Genomic DNA, 12,374 nt, shown 5'->3' with positions numbered 1-12,374 from the left:
CTGATGATACCCACTCTTTAAATCCAACTTGGAAAAAATGGTAGCACCTATGAGTTGGTCTAGGAGATCGTCAAGGCGGGGAATAGGGAACCGGTACTTGACAGTGATTTTATTTATTGCCCTGCTGTCCACACACATTCTCCAAGTATCATTTTTTTTGGGACTAACAGGGTGGGTACTGCACACGGGCTGAGGCTTTCACGAATGAAGCCTCGGTTCAATAACTCAGTAATCTAGCAGTGTAACTCGGCATGCTCAGCCGGACTCATCCTGTAATGAGGTAAATTCGGCAGTGGTGCACCAGGACCAAATCAATCTGATGTTGGATGTCCCGCATGGGGGGAAGGCCGATGGGCAGGTCAGTAGGAAAAACATCATGAAACTCAGCTAATAGGGGTTTCACCCTGTCAGGAATAGTGGGAGTGTTCCCTTCTGCTGATTTATGCAATAAAACATATACTACATCCACATCAGTCATAGCACTGCGCAGGTCTCTCAATATAAGTAAATTTGCGGAACCCAAATCAGCCATTGAAGTCTTGATCGGGTCCTTGGATGGTGCTAACACAATCTTCTTGCCATTATAAATAAAGGAATAAGTATTCCTGTAACCATTATGCAAAGTCTTATGGTCAAACTGCCAAGGACGACCAAGAATAATATGGCTAGCATCCATAGGGAGCACGTCGCACCAAATCTTATCATAATAGGTAGAAGCAATGGAAAAAGACACAAGGCAGCGTTTCGATACTATTACCTCTATACCCTTTTTCAGCCATGTCATTTTGTAGGGGTGAGGATGATCTTGCTTCTCTAGCTGCAACTTCTTGACTGCTGCCTCCGAAATCACATTCTCGCAACACCCTGAGTCAATTATTAACTGACAAACCTTGCCTGCGACTATGCAAGCCGAATGAAAAATATTGTTGCGGAGCCAGTGATCGCCTTGGTCATGTCGTGGAGTGAGAAAAATCTTCCTCATCATGAGGAATTCCCCAACATCTGCGTGGAACACTTCTTCCCCTTCGAGAACCCCTGAGCTGTCATAAATCGGGTCCTCAAAATGGTCATCAACATTGCCATCGCCACAATCATCAGGGTCATTCTCCAGTAGCAACCCCTTTCCAATATATCCTCAATACACCCCCTCAAGGTGGAGATTCTAGCAAGCGAATCTTCGTAGCTGAAAACGTGCAGTACCAAGAGCCTTGGTAAACGTATCCGCCAGTTGATCCTTAGTGGAAATAAACTGAACCTGCAGTCGCCATTGAGCAACACGATCACAAACAAGTGGAAATAAATTTCCACGTGTTTAGTACGTGCATGAAAAACGAGGTTGGCGGAGAGGTACATGGCGTCAATATTGTCACACATCAATGATCTTTCATGATTTGGGTCTCCCTCTTAACCCAAAAGATGAATTGGATACCCACAACCCTTGCATGCATAACTTACCCTGTCGAGAGTCATTATACACACCGTGGTAGTGTGGACTAAGCTGTCCACTTTATGGGCTTCCAATATTTTTGGCCACCTGGGTGTCATGTTCAGATCTATCGACTGACATACATCCAAGTCATGTACTTACCTATTACATTAGTTAGAATCATGGAATCATGAAAGATGGCCCACTGTCGCAGTACCCTCTCACTATCATACCCTAACGTATCTTGATACAGGTAAATATAGATAATCGTGTGACAGAGGTCCTGGCAATGTCCTGTCGGCTTATGCAGGGTCATATCACACAATTTCTATATTTATCTTCAATAGAAGGCGATGGACATCTCTACTTACTTAGACTAGTCCATATCATACATGTATTATTATCAAAGAGGGATAAATCAACTCTCACATATAATGGATGGAATTAAACAACATAATTAATCAACATTAATTCATAGTGATTATGGGATGGCGGCATTTTTATCAGAAACAATTAAAGAACCCTCCCAATAAAAATAAAACTAATAACTTGGGTGCATTAATCATGCCATGGATGCCACGTCTCGATCACCTCCTCCACCCGATCACGTCTTCAAAGTAGGTGACTTGCATCTCCATAAGCTTTGAGCGCCATATATGGATCACCATCAACATGCTCTGGGAGTCCTATCTCCTCTAAAATTATAATGGAAACCTAGGAAAAATTCTATACACTTTCTTTTCCATAATAGAGAAACCCAGCATGGAGAAACCAACCTACCATTTGAGCTGCCCATGGGGTGGAATACATTTGTTTATAAAAAAGATAGGGGGAGAGAGAGAAAGAGAGAGAAGCATCAAATCCACCCATAACCCCATGGATCACATACATCAAAAGGCATCCATTTTATTAGAATGTCATTCCCATAATCACATTATAACATAATTTCATGTATGGGCATCATTAAAGTAAGTAAACAAAAAACATGGATTCCTTCAATCATTGAACCACCACATCACATGTGATAACATGTATCCAAGTCCTTAAAAATTAAAATCTCATTTTAATTGCAAGTGGGTGGAGGGAGAGATCCCTTCACCCATCAACTTCCTCCAAAAAACAAAACAAAATAAAATACTATTTTGAAAAAAGTAACTCCTTTTCTTTTTTTTATTAAAAAACTAGAGGGGAATCAAGGGGGTGTATGCAGCCTGCATTGGGCAGGCCACATGCACCCCCTGCGCAGCCCACAGGCCCACAGCCCACGGACAGCAGCCTGTAGGCCGCAGCCCACAGACAGCAGCTTGCAGGCTGCAACCCGCAAGTGGGTTGCACAAAAGGGCAAGGAAAAGGGGAGGGCGTGCGCAGAGGCTTGGCAGCGTGTGCTCCCCCCCTCCCACATAACCATGATTAAAATTTTAAATAAAAAATATTTATCACATCCCCACTTGGATACCATGTTTCAATAATTGGAATAAAAACTAACTACCAAGTCCATCATCACATGGGTAAGTTGTTGCTTCTAACAACCTTGTAACTACCCATGTGCACATGGGAAGGTTGTTACAATAACCATATAACCACCCATGTGCAAATTCAATTAAGAATTTGAAACTTGCATCTCACTCATAATTATATTAACCATTAATTATTTGATATTCATGGGTGGAAAAGGTGGCTGTGATACCACATTGTAGGTCAAACTACGGTCCATGGGATCATAATGGTTCATCATGGTAAACTAATATCAAAGCAATTAGGGTTTTGCACGCCCTGGGTTAGCCCATGGTGGCCCATGGGTGCCCTATTTAAATTTTAGGGTTTTCCATGGTCGCCCATGGTAACCCTGGTGCATCCCAATTAGGGTTTGGTCTATCAAGCCAATGCCCTGCCCTACTGTTTTGTGTCCTATACAATTATGGAACTCAAAATAGTAGGAGAAAATTCATCTCTAATCCATCATATGGAAAGAGGGATCCATCCCATACCCGAATGCACAGTGAAAATAAATCAATTCGGGTTTCTTTCGCATCCCATGAATATTTAATAATTAATAATAGGAGGAATCAATAAAGAATTACTAACCTGGTGAGCCTCAAGTGTTGCTCCTCCAATAGACAATGGTTCTTCCTCCAATGAGCACTCCAAGTAAATATATCTGAACCTCCAATGGTGCTACCAAGGTTCTTCAAGCTAATCCCAGATGCTCTCCAATTCTTCAGCACAGATCTGGGTTTCTCAAACCCTAACTCTCAATAGTAGTAGAGAGAAACTAGAAGAAGAAGAGAGATCACAAGAGGGAGAGAGAGAGACCAAAACGTAGGAGAGAGGGGGCCAGGCAGAAAACGTGGAGCACTGCCTCCCCCTCTACGTTTTGGTCCTATTTATAATGCTAGGGTTTTAATTAAAACCCTGGATGAATTACTTTAATCCCTGTGAGAGTCTGAGTTTCTTTCTCTCTTTGTTTGGCAGTTCTGTTTAAACTTAAAGTGCTTCAAAAAGGTGAAGAAACAGAATCTAATAAGGAAAGTATTAATTAGTTACTTCATTTAAAATTTATGGATAATTATAATTAGCATCATATCCATTAATTAAATAAAGAACCAATTAATTTAGCAAATTTTAAATAACTCCCTATATGATAACAAATTATCATATACAACCCCCCCCCCCACTAATTAACACCATCATTATGGAATCTAGGGCATGTACACATGTATTGCCAAACCCCAATCTATAGTACATGTGTATATAAGAGTGTTTGTGCATCCGATCGGGTCCCGTAAAACTTGATAAAACACTTTGTTCAAATAATCATATATAATCTATGATTTTCTGTAAAATAGATTGTTGCAAAACCATGTCCAAAACGGTACTGGATCCAAATTCCGATCCGACCATACACAGACAATCTCAATCTTGGTGTTATCCCATCGGGAAGTGATGACCATGTTGAGTAACTCCTTCACTCATAAAGTGTTCACGCATTCCCAGAACACCAGCTTTGACTCGCTTAAGTCTCAGTCATTGATTAACCAAAGAATACGATCACACTTTGCAGTGACAGGGTTCCCTCAGGCTAAGGGTGTCGATAGCACATGTCTATCCCTTCCTACATCTGGCAATAATACATGAGGGAATCGACAAATTAGATTCTTCGCCAATACACACATCAAACATGTGAGTACTTGCATTCGTACCCTAACATGACATGTCTAGGCATGCCCAATGCGACGACCATATGATAAGGGTGCCCAGCCCAAACCCTAGTCGTGACTACCATTTTAAGTAAAACTTACGGACACATAATGCTCAAAAAATTTATATCGCATGTGATAATATTAAACTAAAATGTATAAAAGTTCAATACAAAGTGAAATCGGGTTGAACCAGACCAAATCGGACCGAACCAGGTTTGATGGACACACACAAGTCCAACACCCCCTTCAATAGTCTTTGGTCCTCCACTTGGCCTTAGTCTATTTTCCACTATAGCCTCTTGAGTATTCATACTTGAGACTTCAAGTTCATAGCTTAGAGTCATCAATTTGGTGATTTTGGTACTTGACAACGAAGTGTCTCCCATGAAGAGACAAGAGAACCCATCACAAGCGGCGAAACTTGCTCCACGTATGAATCCCCTGAGTCACAAAAGCAAAACCTCCACATCTCTGGTTATTCATCCGTTTTCAACTAGGTAAGTCTTCTTTCTTTCGTGTTTTAGTTAAAATTACCGCTTGCTTTTATCATACTTGCATATCCAGTTGAGTATGACCCCAGCTTTCTAGATGGTGATCACACGCTTTCCCTTGTTGTATTTTTGTTGCATACATGCATTAATCTATGGTCCCCATCCCCTGTAGTCTAAGACTCCTCCTACTTACATTCATGTTTTGAGTTTTACATGTATTCATATGCCCTGCACACTCTTCTCATGCATCCTTACTTTTAGTTTTGAATGCTCATTGTCATGCCATAAATGTTTAGTCTTCGTGTTCCCATGCTTAATTCAGTGATGATCATGCTTAGATAACGTAGGCTATGTAGAGTTTGTTTTTTTGCTTCCCCTGTATACTAACCCTTGCCATGCAGCCGTACTTCCAAATATGTTTCTTCATCTTCTCTTGTATTTCACCCCCTTATTTTTATTATTGATGTATTTAACATTATAACCCAAAAGCATTCTATAACCCTACCCTACCAAGTAATAGAAAGACTCGCAAGTCCGGGTGGACTGGGGTGCCTAATACCTTCCCCAGACCGTAACTTGACCCGTACCCAGACCAACGGACCATTTGTCCCCAGAAGGAAGTTTTTGTGAGAGTCATTACATTACAAATTTGGATCCTAGACCCTCCTCTAGGTGGCGACTACTACATATACTTTCACCTCTTCTTTCCCGCAAAGAGGGATAAGGTGGAGGACACATGGCGATCCCATGCCAAGTCATTGTCCTCACAGGATGATAGAATTCATTCTGGTCCCTCTTCACATCTACAATGAAAGGAATCCAAGAAGATGAGAAGAACTCAGTACAATGACACTATGTGCAGTGGGTCAGAGGTTATTAGTGGGAGAAACTTTTGAAGAACATTGATTCACCACCCTTCTCAATGTCGGCCTGGGAATAACACCATTCTAGAACAAAATTATTTTTATTGTATATGTGTATTGTTTACAAGAGATTATATATATATCAGCACAAGTAACCCTAATCAAGACACAGACTTCTACTAGGAAAACTAATTACATAAAATCACACTGCGATAAGGAAACATAAGATACGTCCATAGAGACAACTCGAAGCAAAAGCACTCACAAATCTAAATAGGATTACAATACTAGCAGGCCAGCACACTTCTTACTAATTGTTGCCACTAAGGCTGAGGCGATAACTTGGAACAACAAGTAGATGGTTGGCTCTTGGAACAGATAGGCCAAACTTCTCAGTCATGTCCAAGTCGTCAGGTGACATGCCATTAGGTAACTCCCAATTGAAGCCATGTACCAATTGTCCAAGTACTAGTTTCACAACTGTTAGTCCTAGATTTATACCAGCACATCCTCTATGACCTGATCCAAATGGGATAAGTTGGAAATCACGTCCGCGGATGTCAATATTAGTTTCTATAAATCTTTCAAGCAAGAATTTTTCAGCATCACCATAAGTCGACCATAATTTAGGGTCCCTTTGAATTGCCCAAGCATTTATAATCACATGAGACTTCTTGGGTATATGGTATTCGTTGATTGTTATGTCTTCCAAGGACTCATGGGGAGCTAGCAACAGAGCAACAGGATGAATCCTCATGGTTTCCTTCACAACCATGTCCAAGTACTCCAGCTTAACTAAATCCTCTTCCTCAACTAGCCGATCTATGCCAACTTTATTCCTCAACTCCTCTTGGAGCCTTTCCATCACCTTAGGATTCCTTAAGAGTTCTGAGAAGGCCCATTCAACTGTGGCAGCTGATGAGTCTATTGCACCAAAAATCATCTCTAAAATGATTCCTTTTATACTAGTCTGATCGATCATGTAGCACTCTTCTTCTGCTTGTATATGTTTTGATTCCACCATCAAAGACAACATCACATCAATAAAGTCCTTTTGGTTGTCTTTAGGATTGTTTATGTGCTCATCAATGATCTTCTCCAAAAACCCATCAAAGACTTTGCTAATTTCCTTCATGCGTCGAGCTAGTCCCTAATTAACAATGCTGGATTAGATAGCTTTTCTTTCAAATTCCATGACAATATTGAGGTGGCAACCCAAAATAGTGAAGTATAATTTTTTTTTGGTGAATATAAATATATATTAAAAAAATTAAAAAAAAAATACAGGAGAAGAATCTAGAAGGCTAACTATGGGAAAGACCCTAACAAATCAAAATAAGATGAATCCACAACTTAATAGGGCCCAAGAAAAAGGGGCCAATGCTATTAGATTCTCTTAAGAGAGTGAAATATCATTCTTGTAGCTTAATATATAAAAGTTTTAATAGGTTTTTAACAATCTCCTGTTCATTTTTTTTGTTTTTTTTATGAATAAAGAATTTATTTAAAGGAAAGAAGAGAAACTAAATAAGGCAGTCCAAAGGGAACAAGAGGCTGAGCCCTAGAAAGAATAAATCAAAGGAGGCTAACAAAGTTTAATCTGACCCCAAGAAGAAACAATATGCCGATTATTAGAGAAATTAGTATCCGAGGCATGAAGGTGGTCAACCTTAGATCTGATGTCAAACACAATAGTACTCCTAATCTGGTTATAAGAATGGGGGATGGACGTCCATCTAAGTTTACTCCTTTCCCACCAGACATGGTAGATCGAGGCACAAAGATTATCTTTAACAGATAAAATATGGGAAAAAGATCTTTGTTTGGGAGTGTGGCCTACGCCAGCATTCCCATGTGTCTTTCTCTTTCCTCCCCATATGAAAAGACACCTCTGACCCCTTGTTTTGAGGAGGAGAGAGATAGACACATTGGAGTGCTAGCATAGGCCACACTTCCGAACAGAGGTCTTTTCCCATTTTGGGAAACAGTTCTCTGTCCCAGACAGAGAACTACTTCCCTTCAATTACGATTGCAGTGAATGATAACCTAATCTGTTTTATAAGATACTATTAATATATAGTGAAAAGAAACGCTTATCGGTGCTTTGTGTGTGAGTGTGTCCCTGCGCCCAGACAAAGCCCGGCACCAAAGAATGTCGCACCCGTGGATCTTTCTTGGGGGTTGTGGCGGTCTTTTCGCGTCGGGCTGTGTCTGGGCACAGGTACATGCCCACACACAGCACTGGTTAGCGTTCTTTTTCCCTAATATGTAATGGAGATAAAATTACCTGAAGGTCAAGTGTTCCGATATAGGGAATGAAATCGGCCAAGTTAAAAGTCCCCAGAAGGTTGTCGTGTTCGCCAAAAACTGATTTTATGTGGAAATTATCGAGCTTGTTACCAATCAGCATCCGAAAGGTCATATCCTCAATCAGCGATCCCACCTTAGCACTCACATCAACCACTGCACCAGCTTCAGCAGCCTCCCTAAGAGATCCAACAAGTAGGCCCAACTCCTCCCTTCTCATCTGCTTGAATGAATCAACCTTTGTTGCACTTAGCAGCTCTATGGTGCACAGCTTCCGCATGTTGCACCAATATGTACCGTATTGTGCGAAAAGCAGGCCTTTGTTCCCATAAAACACATACTGGGTAGCCATAGCGTAAGGGCTTCTAGCAAAGACTGTGTCATGGGTCTTGAGGAACAACTCCGCAACCTGAGCGGATGATACCACCACAGTTGGCACGAGGCCAAGCTTGATGTACATGATGGGTCCATATTTCTGGGCCATTTGATGTAGGGTACGGTGAGGGAGATCACCCAACATGAGAAGATTGCCAAGAATCGGAATCCCCCGAGGGCCCGGCGGTAGTCCATGTTCATTACTTCGTTGCTTGGCCCTTCTTGATTCATGCTGGAGATGGATCGATAAATACCAGAGCCCTCCAAGCAGTACTGCTATGAGAACTGCAGTGGTCCAAGAAGACATTAGGAGATCAGGATGTGAAGGATACTGCGAGCCAATTATTGTTGGACATAAATTAGATTCTCCTCTTTGGAAGTAGTAGTAAAGTATTGACCAAATATATAGATGTGGATGTCGCTAAGGTGAATTACGAGCAGATGTATTATAATTTGGATTTGTGACTGGACCCTCGAGAAGAATGTCATGATTAATGTTAATGGTAGGATAGTGGTGATTAATTTATTAATGAGTACGGGAAATTTACGTTCCCAACATGTGCATCAGTGCATGCCACGCCGTGGTTTTGTCTCACCATCCTAAAAAGTTTTTCCTTTACTAGTAGGGAAGGAATAGCAGCCGAATATAGCTATAGCCTCTAGTCGTTTTTTGTAGAAAGTTTAGGGATTTTTTATCATCTCAAGTGCACGATCCACAAGTGCACTTAAATCAAGTTTACGACTTGATGGACAACACATGGCAAAAGTGAATTGAAAATCCAAATCCACTTCCCTAACCCGATCGGATATCGTTTCTCACACATCTCTCATGCCTCCCTCTCTCAATAGCAACACACCCTCTCCTTGGATTTGGGTTTTCTATAGCGCGATACAGCATGTAGCGCACCATTCGATGATCTACAGCACACAGACATGCAGCCCAACACATAGGTGGGTTGTTGGGCTGTGTGTTCATGCGCTACACACTGTGTTGCACTACAGAGGAGCCCCATGCCCCTCTTCTCTCTCTGCCGCAGTTTTTCAGCGACGATGGTGACAATGATGGCACAAGAGCCTCTCCCAAAGATTCTTCAAGCAAGCTGCAAAGGGCTTCTCTTAGATTAGGTTTCTAGAATCTCTTTAGTGTTTAATGTCAACTTCCCTCCCCCCCCCCCCCCCTTTCCTCTTCCTTTTTTAGCTTAGTATATCTCTGCAAAAAAATTAGTATTTGCTAAATCTTCCTTATAGAAAAATACTTCAGAAGAGTGAAGATTGGTATGCCCACTACATGTTAAAGTTCCGTCCATGTCGTTTCCTTTTTTTTTAAAGGAAAGGGGTTTTTTTTATTTTAAATCTAATATTTATGGTTCGCTTCCTGATGAGAGGGTTTTGGGTCTACAATTGACAAATTAAAAATCGATTACATTCATGGAAATAGGTTGTGAAGATATTGTCTGCTATGGATGTATCGGTTGGATATGTGTCCATCAAACCCAGTTTAATTAATAAAGTGTTTATTTTTTTTTTACGCATGGCATATATTTTATTGGGCTTGTAAGTTGTTCTATAGGTTTTCACCCAAAACGGTTCTCGACTAGGGATAGGACCAGATATCCTGTTCATATGGTCATCACATTGTATGTTACCAGAAATGAGTTTTTGGTGCATAAATGTGGGTACAAATTGTGTGTATATAGAAAAGAATCTGATAAGAATCTCGCATGTGCTACTACCAGTTGTTTGAGAACGAGATTCATACCCGTCGATTGACCTTTGACCTATCCTATTCGTTGCAGTGTTGGATCACTTGTTTTGCTAAGCCAATGGTTACATCTTATGGACTATATATATGTGCACTGGACACGTGATCACGCATTGTTAATGAAAGAGATGCTCAACATGGAATCCACTATAGTTAATACAGGAATATCAAGGAGAGAGAACGTCTGTGATGGATCGGATAGAAATCTGGTACCAATGTCATTTTTGTAAATTATTTACAAAACTATTTTGTAATATAAAAAATAATTATTTATGTAGTTAAATTTGTTTAAAATATTTTTCGAGCATCCGATCACAATCACAGAATCTCTAAAATGGACTTGTACAATGAGTTAGGGGATTGGCAGTATTTAATTACATGCCCTATAGCTCATTATGTGATATTAGATTAGTGGAAGGTTTTATATGCAAATTAAAGAGTTTAATTGTGCATGACAATATTTGGAAATATTCAATTGATTAATTATCTTTTTGTTTATGATAATAAATAAAATATAATTAGATTATATGGTTGACCATAATTAAAGAAATTACAGCAATCCCTTTTAGATTCTACATCTTCCCATTATGGAAGCAAAGGTGTTACAAAAAATTAAAAAGTGGAGAATTTCACCAACTTAGCAACACTTTGGTTTTTTGAAACCATCTTGAGAAAGGTAATTTGGAAAGTTTCAATTTTAGAAAGTGACCTTTGCCAAGCTAGGATCCCAAAAGGGATCACAAATTATAAAAGGAGGAGGAGAAAGGAGAGCTCCTCGATTTTGGAGTTTCTCCCTCTCTCTCCCAAGCCTTTTCTTTTTCTCCTCTTTTCTTGTTAGGTGTGAGTGTGTGCAAGGGTTTTGTGAAACCCAAGAAATTGGTGATTGGTGCTCTACTTTGTTTTGCGGACGATTGACGGCTACAAAGTGTTGATCAAGTCAATCCACCTCTTGCTTCAGTGTGGAAGAACTATTATCTGGAGGAGGAGCTTCAATTGCGGCTCTAAGGTAACTGAACTTTTTCAAGTTATTTTTGGTTCACTGTGGTTTTTCGAATATGAATGCAAAAGCGATGTTCTTCGATCCGTTTCCACCGCACCATTGGTTTCAAACCAACAGTATCAATGTCTCGTTCAATTCTTATATGGGCTAATGAGAACCCGAAAGAAAGAAACCCAAAAAGAGACTTCAGGGAATGACAAGACGCCATGGCGACGTGAAGACGGGATCGACCGTCATCGTTCCTCAGTGAAGGAGCCCTTTGAAGCTATTCTTGAGAAATGGCTTTAAAAATAGCCGAGTCTCCTCTCTCTGTAGCTCTTCGCAGCTCGCTTGAAGAATCTCTGAAAGAGGCTCTTGTCGTAGCCATTGCTGTCGCCATTGCCGTTGGAACATTCCGGCAATGAGGGAGAGAGAGGAGAGCGTGCATGGTGCTCCGCTATTGAGAGAGGGAGAGGTGAGCACTGTTAGCAAAAACGCGTTCCAGTTTTTAACCATTTTAAACACATTTTGTAGTATGCTTCCCAAACATACGGAAAAAATGGCAAACGGCAAGCATTCCTGTTTCAAACGTATTTACAACACTTTTCTGTTTTTTTGGCGTTTTTTAAAGACATTGGACTTAAGTGACCATATCTCTCTCTCCCAAACTCTGATCGGCCTGATTCTTTCACCATCGTAAAGATGACTCGAAAGGCTACATTTTTCATGGTATCACTTTCAACTCAAGGTCAATGGACAGATACCGAAATTAGAAGCATGTATTTCAAATAAAAATTCCTCAATTTATATGAGAATAGTGTCATTTTTTTTTTGTTCCATTTTTTTTTAAAATATAAATGTTTAAAACCCGTACCGTCCGTTTTCCTTTTTTACCACTCTATTTTTTTTTTCCTTTTTATTTGACCATCCGTTTGTAAGTTTTTACCGTTTAAAACCAGTACCATAATATT

General features: G+C 40.3%; 1 protein-coding gene across 1 annotated transcript; it reads right to left on the bottom strand.

Moving 5' to 3' along the window:
* Window positions 1–6,290: 6,290 nt before the first annotated feature.
* LOC122666325 (cytochrome P450 71AU50-like) lies at window positions 6,291–8,970 on the bottom strand. The gene is made up of 2 exons (XM_043862524.1): window positions 8,268–8,970; window positions 6,291–7,130 (listed from the first exon to the last, which is right to left on the bottom strand). The coding sequence occupies exons 1-2, from the start codon at window positions 8,967–8,969 to the stop codon at window positions 6,291–6,293; spliced, it is 1,542 nt and encodes a 513-aa protein (XP_043718459.1). The 5' UTR covers window position 8,970.
* Between the last annotated feature and the right edge of the window lie 3,404 nt (window positions 8,971–12,374).

Source organism: Telopea speciosissima, chromosome 6 (genome assembly GCF_018873765.1).
Source record: "Telopea speciosissima isolate NSW1024214 ecotype Mountain lineage chromosome 6, Tspe_v1, whole genome shotgun sequence".
NCBI lineage: Eukaryota > Viridiplantae > Streptophyta > Magnoliopsida > Proteales > Proteaceae > Telopea > Telopea speciosissima.
This window is presented reverse-complemented; position numbering and strand designations above follow the sequence as displayed.